We start from the raw sequence: 18694 nt of genomic DNA on the forward strand, positions 1-18694 counted from the left end.
TAAATCATCTAGTCATGTTTGATTTATATCAAAATAAAGGTTCAACATTTGCTGGGCTTCAGTTTATGGTAGGTCTTCGAGACCCCCATGGTAGCTCCAAGGAAGCCCTTGGTGTGTACAAAGGCAGTGCGATGCCAGGTTGGGAAGCAAGCTGGGCTCCGGGAAGCGACAGGGCCTTGTCAGCCCCATCACCAGGGTGAGCGCTGCAGCCCTTGATCTATGATGTTTTGCACAGCAGAGATGGAGCTGAGGAACCCAAATAGCAGTTGCAGGGCTGTGAAAGTGCTCTGGGGTTGCAGTTCCCAACCTTTTGTGTCTCTTCCTTGGCTGACACTGCATCCTGCCGGCTGCCTTTTGCCCTCTCTCAGACCCCTGCAGCTGAGGAAGTCTCTCAACAGCTGATTTCCCAAAGCTGGGAGGGCACAGGGGAGGGCTCATTCCTGGCTTTGTCCTGTTTCCTGTGCTCTTGCCCGAATAGCCAAATTTTTTATCATAGCAATCATTCTCACTGTTTTTATGATCTCTTTGTAGCGAGGTGGAGTCACCCCGTGCATGCTGTAAGTGCTGTTTCATTTACCTGTTGGGACTTCATGAAGCAGAGGTTGGATCCATACCATTATTTTAATAGCCTAGATCTGTTCTCCATTAATTTGTCTAATCCCCTTTGAACCTGTTCATACTTTTGGCTTCCACGATACTGTGTGCAGTAAGTCTCCATTTAATTATGTGTTGGGTGAAAAAGTGCTTCCTATTTTTTAGTTTCAACCATTTGCCTGATAATCTCATTAGCTTCCCCCTAATTCCTGTAGTGTGGGAAATAGCCAATCTGTTCCAAAGTTACCTTCTCTGTGCAGGCAGGGATTTTGTAGGCCACTATCATATTTCCTGACAGTTGTCTGCTTTCCAAGCGGGCATCTCCAATGCACAGGAGTTGTTCCACACCTCTCGTGGTCCTCACTGCCCTCTCTGTGCTGTTTATAGTTCCGCAATATCCTATTCCAGCTGTGGTAGCCAGAACAGGACACAGTGTTCAGGAAGGTAGGCGTGGCAGGTTTTTGGCCGATTTCGCAATGGGCATTAACTTTTGCTGAGTATGGAGTTTTGTTACCTTTAAGGCTCTTGCTTTGTGCTTGAATTCATAATTCCCATTTAATATGGGGGCAGAATTAAATTCCTAGAAAATGGGATTCACAAAGTCTGACAAGCAGAACAGATGTCTAAGCCAGCAGGAGATGCTGGTAAGGGAAGTGTGGCTTGGATCTTATTTTTTCATTCTGAGGAAGTTACCTGCTTCCACTTGGGATTCATGGCATGTGCCCAGCTCTGCAGGGTGCTAAGGTTTCCTTCCAGAAATAAAGGATGAGGATTTCTTATATGACTGAGCAGGAACTCTTGTTGATGCTTGGGCATCCCACACTTGAAGCACTTGCATGAAACTCCTTGATTGAGTTTTCTCCCAAAATGAGATGGGAGCCCACACTCCCCAGGGGAAGTGTGTATGCTTTATGCCTCTCTGTATAGGCTATCCAGGGGCAGGAGAGTGGAGCAGAGAAGGAGAGGTCTTATTGTTTTGGGCTGAAGTTCCCTTACTTGTTGTAGGACAATCAAACATCCAGTGGATTGCTGAGTAAAGAAAGGAGTTGAATGTCAAATGCGTACAAGGGTATCATGCCTACTCCCTTCTTTGGTGTCCCCAAAGAGGTTGCTCACACTTCAAAGGAAGAGATGGACTAAAATCAGGACTAAAACACATCCATCTGAGCATAGTTCTAGAGACAGTGGCTTCTTGGAAATAGGTGGAAATGCTGCCACAGGCTTCATGAGAACCATGGTTTCATCACCTTCTTCAGTGTTCTTGCATTTCACTTTATCAGTATCCAATTTTGAGTTACTTCATCACAACACTAGTTTTCAGCTCCCCGGTGCTCTGTTTCAGCTATTCCTACTAAAAAATATCACTGAAAACTGTCATTGGAGCATGCAGTAAGTTGTGTATCTTAACAACGTTCCATCCTTTTCATAACCTTCACCTATTCCCTACATACCAGACCAGGAAAAGCAATGAAATATAAAACCATCCATCCATCGGCATCTCTCTCCATCAAACATGCTATAAAGACAATATCAGTGTAGTAGATCATCTGTCCCTCAATCACCATTAATCGTGTTAGCGTTCCTTTTACCTTCTGCTTGTTACAGATTCAGCAGCCTCCAGGAAGCTCACCGATAGCTGAGACTCTCTGCTTCCACTTCAGGGTTTTATTCCCTTTGAGCTAGCCTTTAACTTTGTTCCAGTGTTTGAAAGATCTAATATTCTGTCTAAATTGAATATTCAAATATATTTTTAGATTCCCTCTTTATCTCTTTTAGTAGTCTCTAGAGCCTTGCATCCGCCCCAGTTCAACAAAAGCACATGACGAAGTGCCTATGTGCTTTGCTGTATTGGGACCTGAACACTAATTTCTTCTCAGTTTTGTTTTTAGAACATTTGAAATTCCCAATCAGGTCTAGTTGCAAGACATTTTACTTATTTTTTCCAGGCTTTAATACTAATTATCTTCAAATTAGGGACCATAAGTCTAACAAGTTTGTGCGTGTATGTATGCTAATGATACTATGATCCTAAAATCCTTTTTGCTCCTTGGCATGTAACTTGTATACTGAGATTATAATAATAGACTTCTGGCCAGAAGCAGTTTGTCTCCATTAAAAACTAAATCTGTGGCAAGTATTTCCATACAATATATGATACAAGACTCGTATTTCCCTGAAATCAGAAGTAGTTGTGTAGTAAGTGATTACTGTTGTCTTGTTCAGTATGTCATCTATTCTTCACGAGCAGTAGTGGCAAACTGCAAATGATAAATCCATATCCAAAGACATCCAGACCTGAAGTTTTCCTTTGAGATGATTCTGGTTCAGTTTTTGTGTTTCTTAAATAATTATTAAAACCTCAAGTCAAGTAGTTTTACAGATTTTAAAAAACAAAATGTCTTTTTTCCTAAAAGACATAATCCAAAATACCACCTGCTCTTTCAATGCAAGCATCAATCATCAGTAGCCAAGTTGGAATCAGAATAAAAATGCACTGTTCTCCAGACACTAACTTAAATTTACTGAAACAAGTACTGACCAAGTTAAACAAGCAATAAAAGTGGTGGTTTGGGGGATACTGACTGATAGATGAGTTACTCATTTGTTCTGTAGGGCTCAGGGCAGCATTTAAACAGTTTTGTTTCTCTTTCCTTCATTTGTAAATGAAACCTTTTTTCTCCCTCTGGCTCTCTTATCTATTGATGTAACTGGTGTTGCATGAGAAATTACCTCATTTCAATGGCTGGAGCCAGTTTTTCTATCAGCTGCAGTAAGGTTTCTTCATTTATTTAATGAGCCCGGATAGGTAGGAAATTAAGTATTAGGAGCTGCAGATGAAGAAAACTAAACGAGAAGTTTCTGTTTATTAGGGTGGCTTAAAAAAAAAAAAAAAAAAAGATCTGTATTAATATAGCCAGTACATATAATTGGTATTTGGATTATGGCATGATTATTACTTCGCAGACAGGGGACTCCATTATCACTCAGTCATCAACGAAGTAGCTGCATTCTGTGCTCATCTCATCTCTGAAGCTGAAAGAAGAGCTAGTTATTATCTTCAAGTGGGGTTATTAATGAGGGGAAAAATCATCCCCAATTACTGTGAAGCAAAATATTTCAACATTTACATATCTGAGACTTTAATTTTGATCTAGTCCTTCATGAGTTCTTAAGCTCAGACTGTATTCACTTTGCCAGATGTTCCCACAGCGACATATCGAGGGGAACTTGCAGTTGTCCAAGTGCTGGCTGCCCCAGGTGTATGCTTCAGGGTCACAGAAATGCTGCCTATCCCATCCTTGTACTACCAGAGACTGATTTCCACTGAGATTCCTTTGTGCTACGCCGTAGGAATGGAGTCTCAAGCATAGGCTTCACTAGAGAAGTAAGAAATTGTGACCTGCCTATACTGTCTGTGTTCACAGTCCTTTTTTTCTTAACTAGAAACAGTCTGGGATTTATTTGAAAGAGCTAATTTCACTCTTTTGCTTTTTTTTTTTTTTTTTGGAACAAGGTATTGATCTTTGTGAAATTAATGGTTTGGATGGTTTGGAAGTTTTGACTCTGAACCTCCTAGAATAAAATCTGAGCAAAACAAAGGTGATGATTTAAATTCATTGAAACATGTGGGCAGTAACCAGGAGATGGGAGTAGTGCTGTCCATACTGTGACTCCATCCATCAACACAGATGCGAAGGTCTGACCTTGGCAGGTTCAGGAGGTAGGGATGTCAAACACAGTTTGCAGTCAATTGGAAATGTAGCTACTAGACAAAGAAAACTCAATAATTACACAGCTGTTTCAGTGGATTAAAGATTTCCTAGAAAACAGTAAAACAGCCGTCTGTGAATGGAAAAAGTAAACCATCTTTTTTCATTCAAAAATTTAATTCCTGAAAGTCATCAGATATGTTCACTGTAAACTTCTTATCTCTTTTCAAAACCTGCAGAGTCTGTAACCAATCGGTGTACATTTCTCTACAGCATTTGTGCCCAACTTCGTTGATTTACAGTGAAACTGCTGAAGAAAGAACTGTCTTGGACAGCCATATAAATATTAAATTAATTTCTTGTGAAGGATGGCTGCTATTACACTAAATATTAAATGAATTCATAATACTTGGACATTTGCAATAAATCACTACTGGGACTGCATACAAACGTTCCAAATTCCAAATATTTTCTTTTTTTTAATATTAAAGCCATGGAAAAGGTTGCTCTCAAAGAAATGTACAGCTTTGTAACACTGGAGTCATTAACGAATTCCCACAGCACAAGCAGGAGTTTTAACTTGGTCCCAATTTACAAATAGTGGGAGGAGGCTTGAAGGGTTTTAGGTTGAACTGCTGATCACAGGAGGTTCAAACCCAATCTGTTTCTCATGAGAAACATCACAGTAAATTATCAGCTTCTGACAGTCCTTGTTTTGCTTGAAGTGCTCTGAGCAGCATCGACAGAGGATCTGGCAATGTGGTACCAGAAGGCTGAGAGCATTTGCCAGACTCAAAGGGAGAAAGAGCTGGATGTAATGTCTGATCTCCAGGCACCCAAAGTGGTTAGTATCAGTTCACCTCTAAACGTCTTGCCCAAGGCCACAATGGGAAGGATGAGACTCCTCAGGTTTTGACTAGCAGGACGAGACTTGGCAATTGAAGTAAGTCATCTTCTCTCGTTAGAGAACACAGATCTTCGTCTCAAAAGTTTAATACAATGCTCAGTGGACTAAGAAGGGTTAAAAATCAATTCTTTATTTTTCCTTTTGTTAAAATAGAACAAAGGGTACATCAGCAAGTTCATTATACCTCTCTGATACCGAAGGGATGGTAGCTCGAGCTAACCGTGTAGAGTGGAAGCCATTCTTGTAAACAAAACTGAATGACTGTCAGACTCATCTGCTTTTTAATGTGCAGATGGGTGTGAATATATGCATCTCCTTCTTTCCAAAGATTTTTGCTTCTGTGCCTTAAATGGTCTAAGTCACACAAGGTTTTTCTAATGAAAATTTGCCAAGGTATTTAAATTAGAAGCAAAAATTAGAAAAGCTGCTACCACATAGGAATATTAATTGTTCATTATACAGGGCTTTAGTTCACATAGTTACTTTGCATGTGCAAAGCTGCAAATTAAAGAGGCTCGAAGTGCTCACTGCGGCACAATAGCCGTTTCTCCAGAGCCCCACAATGGCTATTGTATTCTGCCACTGACCTTTAGACACCTTCAAATGCATATTGACACAGTATGCTGGGATCATTAGAGCTATTGTTTCAGTGTGCCACAGGGAAAGGAGAGTTTTGCGATTTCGTGAAGACTTTTAAAATTTGATATAATGATGACAGCAGTGATATTGCTTAATCAGAGAGTGAGAGAAACACTGAAGTATTTTTCTGGTGCTTCAGGTGAATTCCGACATGCACACCTACCAAGGTTCCCACAAATGTCCCTTCCTATCGGAGAAAGAAGATATTTATCAGGGGTGTTTGGTCTGCTTTTCTATTGTTTCCAGGGGAATTTATTTAGTATTTTTGACCTGATGGTGCCATATGGCCGGCCTCCCATAGCTTCCATGGATTCTGCCTGAGTGAACATCTTGGCAGGATGGATCCTTTCATCCTGTAAGTGACAAACGCCCTTTTAAACAGACCGTATGGTTGGAACCAGTGGTATGCAGGAGACTGGGATCTAGAAGCGTAGTTCAGACTCTACTCTTCAAAAATCGGTGGACGTTGTCTCTGTGATAACATCTATGCTTCAGTTTAGCTCTTCCGTGTCTTATCATCTAAGTTATGTCTGTTTTCTTACGAGTCTATGACAGCTAAAAAGTGCAAACAAGAACTTTGGGATCAGAGATATCAGATCCTCCAAGTACATTGATTGTAGCGAATCCAAATATCTTCTAAAAGCTTATATTTATTTTATTGTAGTCCTCCTATTCTTTAAAGCTGCTTTGAGAAATTACTTCAGCAGTCAGCACATAAAAGAGCATCATGTTAAACCTTGCATGGGACATTTTGTCTACAGAGAATAAATAAATTACTGGATTGTATTTCCAAAGAGTGTTCCTGCTTGAAGACAGAGAAATAGTTTCTGTTCCATAAGTATTGCAGTTGCTGGGTTCGTTTTTTTCCCCTGGGATCCTATTATAGAACAAATTATCAGATATAGCTAAACTTCACAGCCCTGAGTCTCTGAAGATAGTCTTGGGTAATGGGTTGCACTTCTGACAGAAGGGGAAGAAATCTAACAGACCTTTTGCAAAACTTCCTGTCATTAAAAAAGAAATGGAAAATTTACTGCACAGCATTGCTTGTTGCAACTCTAGCCTAGCGCTGCGAAGCATGTACTGGAGGATGGCCAGTTTCTGCACACAGTCTCTCTACCCAAAAAACTTTCCAGCTGAAGGACATAATATTTGGTATTTGTGTGTGCTTGAGGTAAATGTGCAGTAGAATTTCTCATACTGCTATAAAACCCACAAGGTCAGATGTGTTTCTTCAGTAATGCTGGCTGAACTTTTTTTTCCCCCACATTAGTTGAAAGGGTGCTGTTATCTTGTTTTCATTCCTCTGTATCAGAAACCCTTGTAGAACTTTGAAACCTCCAATGCACTGCCACTGCAATTGCCAATTGTGAATTTTGTGGTCTTCAAACATCCCTCACCTTAACACCTGAGGAGAAGTGACCCGCTTCTGGGAGTGAAACACGAATAGGTGCAGCTATGTGATGCAGGATGTGAAGGGGACCACGCGCTAGAAAGAGCTATTAAACCTCTGTCTTGTGCCTCCGTTCTCCCTACAGTAAATCTGCATCAGGTAGTAAATGAGGCAGTAATGATGAGCACTTCTCTTGCAATGGGCTGGGATCTGAAATCTCTCTTCAGACCCTTGTGGTTGCCAGTGGAGGATTTTAGCCATAGGGCCTGATTTGTTACTTTTGGAGACTTTCTGTGTTGAGGGAAAGGATTCTCCTGGAAGACAGAGGGCAGCAGTTTGATTGCCACCTTCTCTATATGGGAAGTTTGTACCTTTGCTGTCTCACTGTAACTGCCCTATTTCTTTCAAAAGACACATGATCACTGCCTGGGTAGATTTGACATGGAGATAATCTTTGCAGTATGTTAGGTCCTTACTCTGTTGAATGAGTTGAATCCTTGTTGGACAAGGAGGGATTTTCATAGGATCTTTATTACTGAAAGTTCACATTCTACCTGGATCCACCTCTAGTCATGGCAGTTTTGAGAGGTTTCCTGCCACACACATTGAGATTTTCCAAAAGAAAAACGAAGGGAATTGGTATGTCTGCTCACTGCCCATATTTCATTTGGTTCCTTTGCAGAAGGAGAAGAAGAGCGGGCTGCTGAAACTTCTAGCAGGAGCATCAACAAAAAAGAAGTCGCGCTCCCCACCATCCGTGTCCCCCACGCATGACCCCCAAGCAGCCATCGAAGGAGTCCTGCAAGGGGCAGTGGGACCCGAGCTCTCCTCCCTCTCCAGCCACGGCAGGGCCGGCTCATGCCCTATCGAGAGTGAAATGCAGGGAGCTATGGGGCTGGAGCCTCTGCACAGGAAAACAGGCTCCTTGGATTTGAATTTTTCCATCTCTTCTCCTGCCAGGCAGCCCCTATCTTCCATGGCAGCTATTCGGCCAGAGCCCAAGCCTTTGCCCCGGGAAAGGTAAGCTGTGTATCTCCTGAGGTTCCCTGCATCCTCAAGGGAGTATTTGGAGGAGGGCTGGAAGTTTAACTTGCTCAAGGGCTGTTGCAGTTTTGCTGCTCTGTGGATTGACTTGTAGGTAGCTCGGGTGTCTTTTAGGAAGACAGGGCTTACATGCATCTGCCCGCTGAAAATCATTTGACACACAGTGCAGGTTTAATGTTCATTGATTAAAAAAGTGGTGAGCAGCACCTGCCCATGACACCGTACAGCCCTGGTCTAAATATGGAGGACAGCAGTACTTTCTCAGCCCAAAGGGTGTAAATACTGTTGGCAAAGGCCACTTTTTAAGTGGGATTCTTATGTCTTAATAAACTTATGGAGTTGTCATGTGATGCTTCCTGCCTGGGGGCAACAAGGGTGATGTGTTTTCTCATCAAGTCCCTTTCTGGCCTGTTCTGCGATACCAAAGACTGTTTCAAACTCTCCATGTTTAGGATACTTACAGATGGTGCCATCTTCAGTGACCTGTTACCAAGAATGTAGCTCATTTCTAAATATACCAGTGATTCTGGAGTTCATTTCAGCAGCCTACTCTGGTACCGTAGAATAACTGACCTTGGAAACCCTAAAAGAGTAGAGTGGGAACACCAACATACAAAAGCAGGTGGAGAGAGAGATAACTGACCAGAAACAGGGGTACCGAAAAGAGCTAGGCTTCCGTGTGCAGAGTCATATTGGCTTCAGGTCAGCATATTCTACAAGACTGCCGTTTGAGGACTGGGAAGGGAACAGATAATGCACTGATATGATGCTATTGAAATGCTTTGCACTCAAAAAGTGATTGAAGAGAACTTTTTTTTACAGAAGCATCAAAGAGTTTTCAAAAAGCAGTCTAGGGAACTCTCTGGAATTGATATTTAAAATAATTTGGGAACAATAGTAAAGTTCCAGAAGTTTGAAAGAAAGTATTTTTGTCTGAGTGTATGAAAGAGGCTGAAGGCCAGGCCACCCGACCCTGAATCCAGCTGGGGTCATGGAGCAGATGATGCAGGGCATCTGCAGGGATGCTGCAGGACAGTCCATACCTCACACAGTGTTTTACTGAATGCAGATTGAAATTTGGTTGGGAAGGTAACAACGTCACTGTAACATTTAAACTTTCCTAAGGCATCTGGTTTGTTACCATAAAATATCTTGCTGACTAAACTGTATACCACCAACACAACAGATACTAAATGGATTGAAAACTGATTTACTGGCATCAAATCTAACTACATCAGAAATCACTAGAAAATGATTGTGTATGTGTGTGGTGTAGACCAACAAGAGTTGAGTCTTGCACCTGCACTGTCCAACATAAAGTCTTTGCTGTTGCAGAACGGAGGACTGGTGGGAGGTAGGTGATGAAGAGGGCAGACCAATTGGTACAGAGCTAATTCAACGCATTGGTAAGGAGAACACAAAGTAACAGCATGTTTCAGAAGAGCAAGTGAGTGGCCTCAGAGAAGCATCATAAGAATAACGGAAGATTTAAAACCATATACTTGCAGTGAGTGATACAGGGAGCTCTGGTACACCTGATAAAGAGGCTTTGGAATGGCTTGGTAAAGGTCTGTAAGAAACTGCAGACAGGACAGACATCGGAATTTTTTACTCCAGATTGGGCGTTTTGTCTAAAAGAGATGCTGTTGTTCAAGTGCAGCTATTAGACTTGAAGCAGAAATAAATACAGGCAAGTCCTTCAGCATTGTAATGAAGACAGTGAGAGCAGACTATCACAGTACTCTCTTGTCCTTAAAATCCATGAAAAAGCAATTTAGTAAAAGGAGTGAAAACCCAATCCCTATTTAGGCACACTTAATTTGGTCTACATCAGTTTAGATTAATATTCTAAGAAAAGCTAAATCAATATAAACCAGATTTAGTGCCAGTGTAACTAAATCAGTGGAATGCTGCACCTTTAGTTAAACGTAGCTATGAAAAGAAGCCAGGAAGAACATCCCCTGATGACTCCAGAGCTGGCTACTGAGGTGCTGCTTGCAAAGCTTTACTGTAGAGAAGTCCAAACACATTATTTAATATGCCAGGGCTAGTGCCATATCCTACAAACTTCTCAGTTCACCTCAGGATGGTCCGGATATTGAAGCATTTAACTGATGACAATTTTAAGTGGCAGAACAGAATCAGAGGTACATGGGTTAGCTGCGTCTGCTCAGCCGTGCTGGAATCAGAAGTAAATAGATTTAGACTGCTAAAACTGAGTAAATACTTCCAATTGCAGTACACGGTGGTAAGGAACTTAGTCTGATTTTAAGCATTTTAATTCCTGAGTCTTAAATCCGAAAATAAGCTATAATTGAAGTAACCCTAATTATACACAGCAGGCAAGATTCTCTAATTGATTTATGAATTAACTTCCATATCATTGGTGTATCTGCATTCCTTAACTGATCATATGGGTTTTTTCATGCCCATAATGGGAAATATTAATTACCTTCATGCACTAGGAAGGATAATGCTTAGTCCTGGAATAATCTGAGCAGATACATTAAACACTTGTCTCCTAGAAATTCATCCCACATCCATCTGTGCTCATTAAATCATCAAATTGCTCAGAAGTACCAAATTATATTTTTTTTAAAACAAATTACGGTTTTCAAACCACTTGTTCTTTTCACATCTGGCAATGGAGGAACTCGCATTCAACGTCACTCAGCTCCATATTTTGCTTGTTTGCATTTTGGTGCATTTCATCCACACAGTAGGAGCAATTCTTTGAGAAAGAAAAGGGAGGAGAGGGAAAAAAAAGGTTAGATAAACAGATTCAGATGCTGGATGAAATTTTAAAAAGCTGCAAAGCATTTCAGTGCACTTAGCTGTACTTGGCTTTCTGTCTCCCAACGCCCATCTGTGCGCACGGAGACAGAGCCCTGAAAGGTTGGAAGAAGTAGCGCATTCCTTAATATTTACGGCATTCAAAATGAGGCTCATGCAGGCGGCAGTGCACCGCTACTTCTCCCATAGAGGCTGGCTTACAGCTCCAGCACTTGCCACATCCAGGCTACTGACCAAACCCATGGTCATGCCACTAGCCATATCGGAGGTGCATTAAAAGGCTCTGATGTCTTGCAGCTCGACGCTCATGATTTAAGGGAAGAATCGCCTATTCCTCTGCCTGACAGCGCAGCTCTTCGTGGGAGTTGCAGCCAGTCAGACAGGAAGGTGAAGTGAGCATCGCCCTCTTGGAGATGCTGCTAATGTTTATGCTCTCATTCCTTTTTTTCTGTGCACAGGGAGAGCGAGGAAAATAATTATTTTATCTTATCCTACTTGATATTCCAAAACCTGATTATGGATGGCTGGATTAGAAAGGAAATTGCTCCTAACTCTCCCATCATTTAGTCTTGGTATTTAACTGGTTTGCTGGGATAGTGCCCATCTCTGGCTTCTGGGTGTCGTTTCCCACTATCGGTTTATAAAACCACCTTCCTTCAGCTGCTCTCTGCCATAAAGCATCCAGCAGTCTGAGCAGCAGAGCGGAGAAATTTCCCGGGTGGTGTCCTTGTCACTTTGTGTTGCAGTGATTGACTGTCAAGTGACTACCCCATCAGGCTGTATGTGCCCCACACACTCATTTCCACCTATCTCTCCATCCAGTTTCTGCTGGTGCAAGAAACAGGACCAGTGCAGGGATGCACTGTTGTTGGGCAGAGCCTGGGCCACAGACTTGCCCACATCCCACCGACGCTGTCGGTTCACGTGGGAGAGGGGTGTGCTGTCTGCCTAGCAGCGCCAAAGCAAAATACTTTCCTTGCCACCCCCTTCAAGAAAATATGACTGTACATTAAGCAAAACAGGAGAGCTGAGCGTGCATGTGTGTGTGCGCGTGAGTCATGCTCCCCTCGCTGCCTGGCACTGTTCCCAGATGCAAACCTGAGTAAAACATGTCACGCGTTGTTGACTCTTTTATAGTAACTGGCACTAATTCTGCCACGTTATATTCTGATAAAGCGGTCATATCCAGACTTACCGTCATGACTCGCATATCTGTGCCGTGTTTCTATGGTTTTCATGGAGCCTTCAAGCAAGTTGTAACCACCGCAGTGCTGCAGAATAAGATGGGAGCAGTGAGTTTGACCTTTAAAATAGACCCCTCCATGTTTCCATGTATCCTTTCTACAAATCGCTGCCACGTTAGAAATTGAGCTCCCAATTCAAGGAAGCATTCAAGCATGTGCTTAACGCCCATTGACTTCAATTTTGCTGTGCATGTATATCTTCTTTGTCAAAAGGGAAAGCAAAGGAAGGTTTTTTTCTTTCCTGGAAAGTGATACGAGAGAAATGACCCCAGGAGTAGGTTCTGACTAAACAGTGACATGTATGCTCATGGTTAAGTGCTTCTCTGACTAGGGATACCTGCCTTAGGACTGAGAAACTAGAACTAACCATTTCAGAAACTGAATCCTGCAATATTTCCAGCAGAAGGGTAAAAGATCCAGCTGAGATTTGTTCTTCTAAGGCTGCTGATTCAGACACCATAATATGGTTAAGCGGGTTCTGGCTTGTAGTGTGCAGAGGCACTTTGCAGGTCTCTGCACTCTGCCGATAAAAGGATGGAGAAAAACAATATCCATCGATGAACAAGAGCAGTAGTTCACTGAGGTAGATGCCTCATTTTCACCAATTGTTTATCCCCCACAAAACTAACTGTATCCCTAACACATAAGCAACCTGTTGGAGTCACAGTACTGGACCCCTGAAACCTATCCTGAGTGCATGATACTTTGACAAACAGAAACCTGCATTAAGCATCCGAACTCAAGCACTCTGAATGGGACCTGTTTGGAGGTTAGCCCTGCAGACCAAACTTGCCTCATTGTACATCTGTTTTCTTAAGTTCCTCTAGCTCCGTCAAGGTCCTGGATGCACGTATTTACTCATTGAGCAGATACTCAGTATTTTGGGGTTTTTTTCCCTCAGTAGCCAGGCTTGAGCCCAGCCCTTAATTACTGATTGGTTCTGATCGATACTCTTAATGCCTGTCTGCGCATGCTGACGGAGAGCCTGCATGAGTAATTTAGACCAGACAAGTGACTCCTACGCAGTTAGGGTGCATGAGATGAGTCTCACTCTGTGGAAAGTGTGGCACGAGGCTCTGCAGCTGGAGGAGTCAGAGAAGCCACTTTCCCAACACCTGCGCTACTCAGTGAGTTTTGCTGTGGTCACTTACTAGACATCCTCCAACCTCTGTGAAAGATGGGGCGGCTTTGGCAGCCACGCATCTCATCCATGTCAGAGCCTTGGCTCACGTCCAGAGCAGGACATCTTGTGCATTGAATGCATCCCGTGGGAAAAATAGTATGCAATCGCGTAATGAAGGATTATATTGCACACAAGCAAAAGTGAAGTCATGGGCAATATTAGTTGCCTGTTTCTTCAGCTCAGATTCATGGGTGTGAAACATTCCTGTTCTGTTAAGTTAGCAGATGTCTTTATGCATCTACATACACGACATTTTTAGTTAGTTTGCTTTTTTAAAGGAAACAAAACCAAAACTTCTGCCATGTAATGTCTGGTTAAGGTTAGGAGTCTTAGCTGCACCTTGCAGATGTCAGCAGCAGTAGCAAAGGGAGACCTGAGTGGGAGAGGTGTTTCTTTTGACTGCAAGGATGAGTGCTGCGAAGGCATGGGACAGTGGGATTCCCAGGTCTTTGCTGACAGCAGAGGGACAGGGGTGATGGACTCATTCCTGGCTCTCAGTGAGGTAATTGTTGCCAGGGTCCCCATCCCACCCTCAGCCCCAGTGCCAGCCTCTACCTATGCAGTCTCCTGCCCCACAGGACATCATGTCCCAGCTCCAGGCCCTCTCCCACCAAGGATCTTTGCTCTTCCAGACTCAGCTCAGCACAGCTGTCCCCCTCAGCAGCCATACCCACACCTTCTCTCAGGGCTTCCAGGTTTCCTCATGGTCCCATTTCTCCCTTGGCTCCCAGGTTTTCTCCCATCAGCCTCCCTCACCCTCCACCTTCTTCCTCGCCTTACCCTGCTCTCCAACTCCCCAAGGCTTCCCTGCCCACCAAACCCTATCCCCCATCCTTGCTGATACTACTCGCAGTCTTGCCTCTTGTATTTTCTCTTGGGCACTCAGGACTCTCCCCAGGCCACTGCCCATCCCAGATAGTCCCCTCCAGGGATGAAGTGCCCAACCCAAGGATGCCACAGCAGCCAGCAGTGGGGAAGTCCAACATCAAGTCTGTGCCCTGAGAGAAAAACATGAGAGGAGCCCGTTGCTGGGAAAGGAAGAGAAACACAACCTCTGAGATCCCACAGAGCTAGGACATCTTGGAGCATGAATCAGCAGAGATTTTACCTTCAGTGCTCATACAAGCCTCTAATAAGCATGTGCCATTTCAGGATGGTTTGAATGCTTTTAACCTGGCTGAAAGCAGGTGATTTTCTGAAGGAACACCATCCTTGACAGACCTGTGGGGTCACTGGACAGGCTTCCAAGTATGGGGACCGAGAGCAGTTTATGGAAGCCCTCACCTGGGTCCTGCTGCAAAAACCCTCACGTTGCTCCTGGAGGTGATGAGACCATTTGGGCTGAATGTGGGACCCTCAGCCTGACACAATCAACTGCTGTGGAGACTTTGGGCCCAAATGGTTAACATTTGGCAGAATTACAACTATCCAAAAGTACAATTTGCAACAGAAGATATGAAACATTGTTATAACAGGCAGAGGTGGTTACCACACTTGTCATCAGAATTGTTGCCCAGCTAATTAGCATTTTTTAAAGTTGGTAATTTAGAGGTGTAATGTGACACAGACAAAATTGAGATCACTCTGAGATCCATCTAAAATGCCAGGAAGCAGTTTGGTGTAAGAAAACCTACAGTTTTATAGTAGCTTCTCAAAGAGGGGACAAAAGGGGAAATGAAAAAGGAGATATAAATAGAAGTATACGGGACTGCCTTTTTGGGAGTGAGGGAGGGTGTCTGGGAGAAGAGATCTTTTCTGCCAAAAAAATATGGCTAATATCTGTATTTTGCAATTCAGTTCCAGAGGATAAACTAGGCTGAGATGCCACCTGGAGGTCAGGAGGGGTGGCACAGCAGCGGTGCCGTGCTGCTGCCCGCTCCAGCCGTCACCGGGCTGCCTCTCCCAGGCTTCAAAAGCCTCTTAAGGGAACAAGCACAAGCATCTTTTTCCATCTCTTACGGAAGATTTCTTAACCGATTTGCAAGGTCTTTCGTATCTAAGATTTTTTTATTCTACCAAAAACACTTTGGTGCTATCCTATAAGGTACCGTAGTTAATTAAATTTAAACCGTAGCATTTGGGGTTTCCTTATATGGGAAAAAGTACTTCATTTGGTAATGCAGCAACTGAGATTTATTTTTCTAAATCTCTAAGGAGATGCTGTGTAGAACCTCTTTTATGATGATGGGCACATTCCTGTTGAGCGTGGTCACCTCCCTCCTCATGTGAACCATTTAGGGACTAGCAGCTCCTCACTCCTAGGATGTAGTCTGGCTTTAAAAGGATGGCTTTGTGCTTATGGTATAACATGAGGTGTTGGCAGTCTCAGCTGGGTCTTTGGGGCAACCCTGCCCAAGTCACCACCTTTTACTTTGTTCCTGTTTCCTGATCTGCCAAAAGGGCCCATGAGTACCTCTGCACCACCCGACTTCTGTTGAGGTCCGACCCTCTTCTTTCTCAAAGCCTCTTGAGGTCCCGGTCCAGAGCTCCAACGCTCTGTGATTGTGCATACAGTTGCGAGATCTGAAACTTGGCATCATCTTAGCTACAATTGTTCCACTCTGATAATTTAATTAATCAACACTGCAGCAGAGTGTTTGAAATAATGTGTGCATTCATTTGCATAATGGCTGTAATTGGCAAAGCTTCATGATATAAGTGTAGCAGTTCCACAGATGATAGCTTGATAGACCATATTCCTGCACCCAGCCAGCAGCACATGTTTCAACCTCTCTTTGCTTTGCCACGGAGAAAGGAAGTGACAACGATGTATTGACTGAGGGACGGAGAAGACCGGCAGATTTCTGATGGCGGTTGAACACATACATTTTCTACATGACTGTGGCAAGATAAAAAGGCTGTAGTAGGGTGTTAGAGCAGAATGCTTTTCCAAGTAACAGGATGACTGGCTGTGGAGATGTCCAAACATAGAGCCAAAGAGGGTATTTTCATTGTGGAGTCCCTAGTTTCAGAACTGCAGTCACTAGGTACCTGAGCAACATCTGCAAAGAAAATTAGTGACTGCCACTGGAGAGTCCCCTGTTTTAGTACCATCTCACTGGGAATGGCACCAGGGAAGGCTCCGGAGCCTCCAGGGCACATTGAACTCAGTTGTCGAGGAGAGGATATTATTTTAAGTGAATACTCGCCTTGTAGCAAACATGACTGAGGCATCAATGGCCATGCAGTGGTTGTGGAAATATTAATGCTCAGGAGATGGGCTTTAGGTAATCAATTGGCATCTTTTAACTATCTTACTATATTCGTTACTTCGCAATTAGCAAGACAGTTATTGATTGTTAACCAAATGCCAGATGAATGCAAAAGTGCATGTGCTGAGGAAAGAAACTGGTGCACCAGAAATACATTCCCTGTTCTGCACACAAGTGCACAGATGTAAAGGGCCCAGTCTGTCCTCTCAGGAGGACACCTGCTGATAAGCCTGAGTGCAGAATAGCCATATCAGGATCAGACCTGTCATTACTTCATTAAAATGAAGTGACACTTGAAAACCAAGTTCCCGGAGAGCTCTGTGAATGGTTCAGAACAGGGGCTCCATCTTGGTTTGGAGGGTCCTTCCAAAGCCATTTGCTACCCCTCCATTGTAGCTTCGCTTCCCTCAGATTTGAGGGACCCAAAAAGTACATTCCCCAGACACATAATAATAAGAAAAATGTGAACGGCCTTAGCTAACCTCTGCCGATATCACAGGCAGTTGGTGGGAGCACTGCGAACCCCATTTTTGGATGGAGCAGATGCAGTGCTAAATGCGACACGTTATGGCAGAGGCAAATGCAGTGCTGGGAGAAAGCAGGAGAGTTCCTGGCGCTGGCTCAGCATGCGACTGGGAGCAGGGACCACCATGAGTAGTCCCAGTGTTTGACAAGACCTTCCTGTTTTCATTGTCTGGTTCTGGAGTACATCCCCATCAAGTCTCCAGTCAAGCTGGCCAGAGATCTCCCCATCATAATGAGTTTTAGTAGAAAACGGTGGTGTAGAAGATACAGCCATTTTGTAATGTAACTTACTGATGTTTCCAAAGGTATTTTTCCTCAAGATTTCTGGTTCACAAGAAGGCAGGGAGAGAGAGGCGAGATGATTGCTTCTGACTTTACGTGCAGCCATTTTTTTTAATAAATAAAAGCTTCCCATGTCCTGAAGTTTGTCCTGTACAGGCTGTGAGCTCGCAGGAACCTCTGAAGCTGCCCCCAAGGAACCTGCCCAAGCAGTGGGTGCAGGAAGGGAGGAGGAAACCTGCCTCCCTTTTCTTTCCTGGAGCAGGCTGACATGATGCGGAGTTCCAGGTGGCTGCCAGCACTGACACATCATTAGCGCTCCGGGGGAAAGAAGCCTTAAGGCAACACTGCCTTCTCTGGCTTTACAGGTCAGCACCAGAAATAGGGAAAGGACCTCAGCAGTCAACAGCGGCTTGCAGGTGACGCCTTGGGGAACCACTAAGGTGCCCTCCATGGGATTTGGGGGGGCGGTTCCCTTCCTGACAGCCAGTCTGTCGGCTTACACAGCCCTTCACATTCAGGGGACCATCCACAATGGTGGGGGTTCAGGCCAGTGTAAAACGTGTTGAATGTCTTGCCCAGTAGGGTCTGCCGGACGCGTGGTCCATGGTTGCTCCCATCAAGCACAGGCTCAACTGCTGGCTGACCAGATCTTTACATTTTTGTCTCCAAAGGTACCGCGTTGTTGTCCCATACCCGCCGCAGAGCGAGGCCGAGATTGAACTGAAGGAAGGTGACATTGTGTTTGTGCACAAGAAACGGGAGGACGGTTGGTACAAAGGGACGTTGCAGAGGAACGGCAGGACGGGCCTCTTCCCAGGGAGCTTTGTCGAGAGCTTCTGAGGACGGCTCGCCACTCTCTCAACTGGAGGAGCTTTCAGGGGAAACTGCATAGCACAAGAAGAGACAGCAAAGGGAAACTGGACTGATAACCACTGCCATTTTTATTTCCAAAGACTTCCCCCAGGCCCTTCAGTCTACAGCTCTGGAGATGCAGTGTCCCGCTGTGCTCCTGAGTCCGTGTGCGGTGCATACAGTGGTATGTTGAAGTAGTGCCTTCCACCTGGAATCACAGACTGAAAGGACGCCCATCTGGACTGTACGTAACCTGAACTCTGGCTGTTAACCCCTTGTGTAAATTATAGAGAAGATATCTTTAAAAAAAAGAAAT

The 18694-nt window shown here is 43.9% G+C and overlaps 1 protein-coding gene across 2 annotated transcripts in view; it reads left to right on the top strand.

The window, feature by feature from the left end:
• Positions 1-18366, top strand: part of SH3RF3 (SH3 domain containing ring finger 3) — a gene marked incomplete at its 3' end in the record, with an annotated part of 251528 nt that extends 233162 nt beyond the window's left edge. For both annotated transcript variants that reach the window (XM_082488628.1, XM_082488627.1), the window contains exons 9-10: positions 7926-8263; positions 18198-18366. In XM_082488628.1, coding sequence (XP_082344754.1) covers positions 7926-8263; positions 18198-18366 — 507 coding nt within the window. The remainder of the gene's footprint in view (positions 1-7925; positions 8264-18197) is intronic.
• Between the last annotated feature and the right edge of the window lie 328 nt (positions 18367-18694).

This window comes from Vanellus vanellus, assembly GCF_965231255.1.
Source record: "Vanellus vanellus genome assembly, chromosome: 1".
Lineage (NCBI taxonomy): Eukaryota > Metazoa > Chordata > Aves > Charadriiformes > Charadriidae > Vanellus > Vanellus vanellus.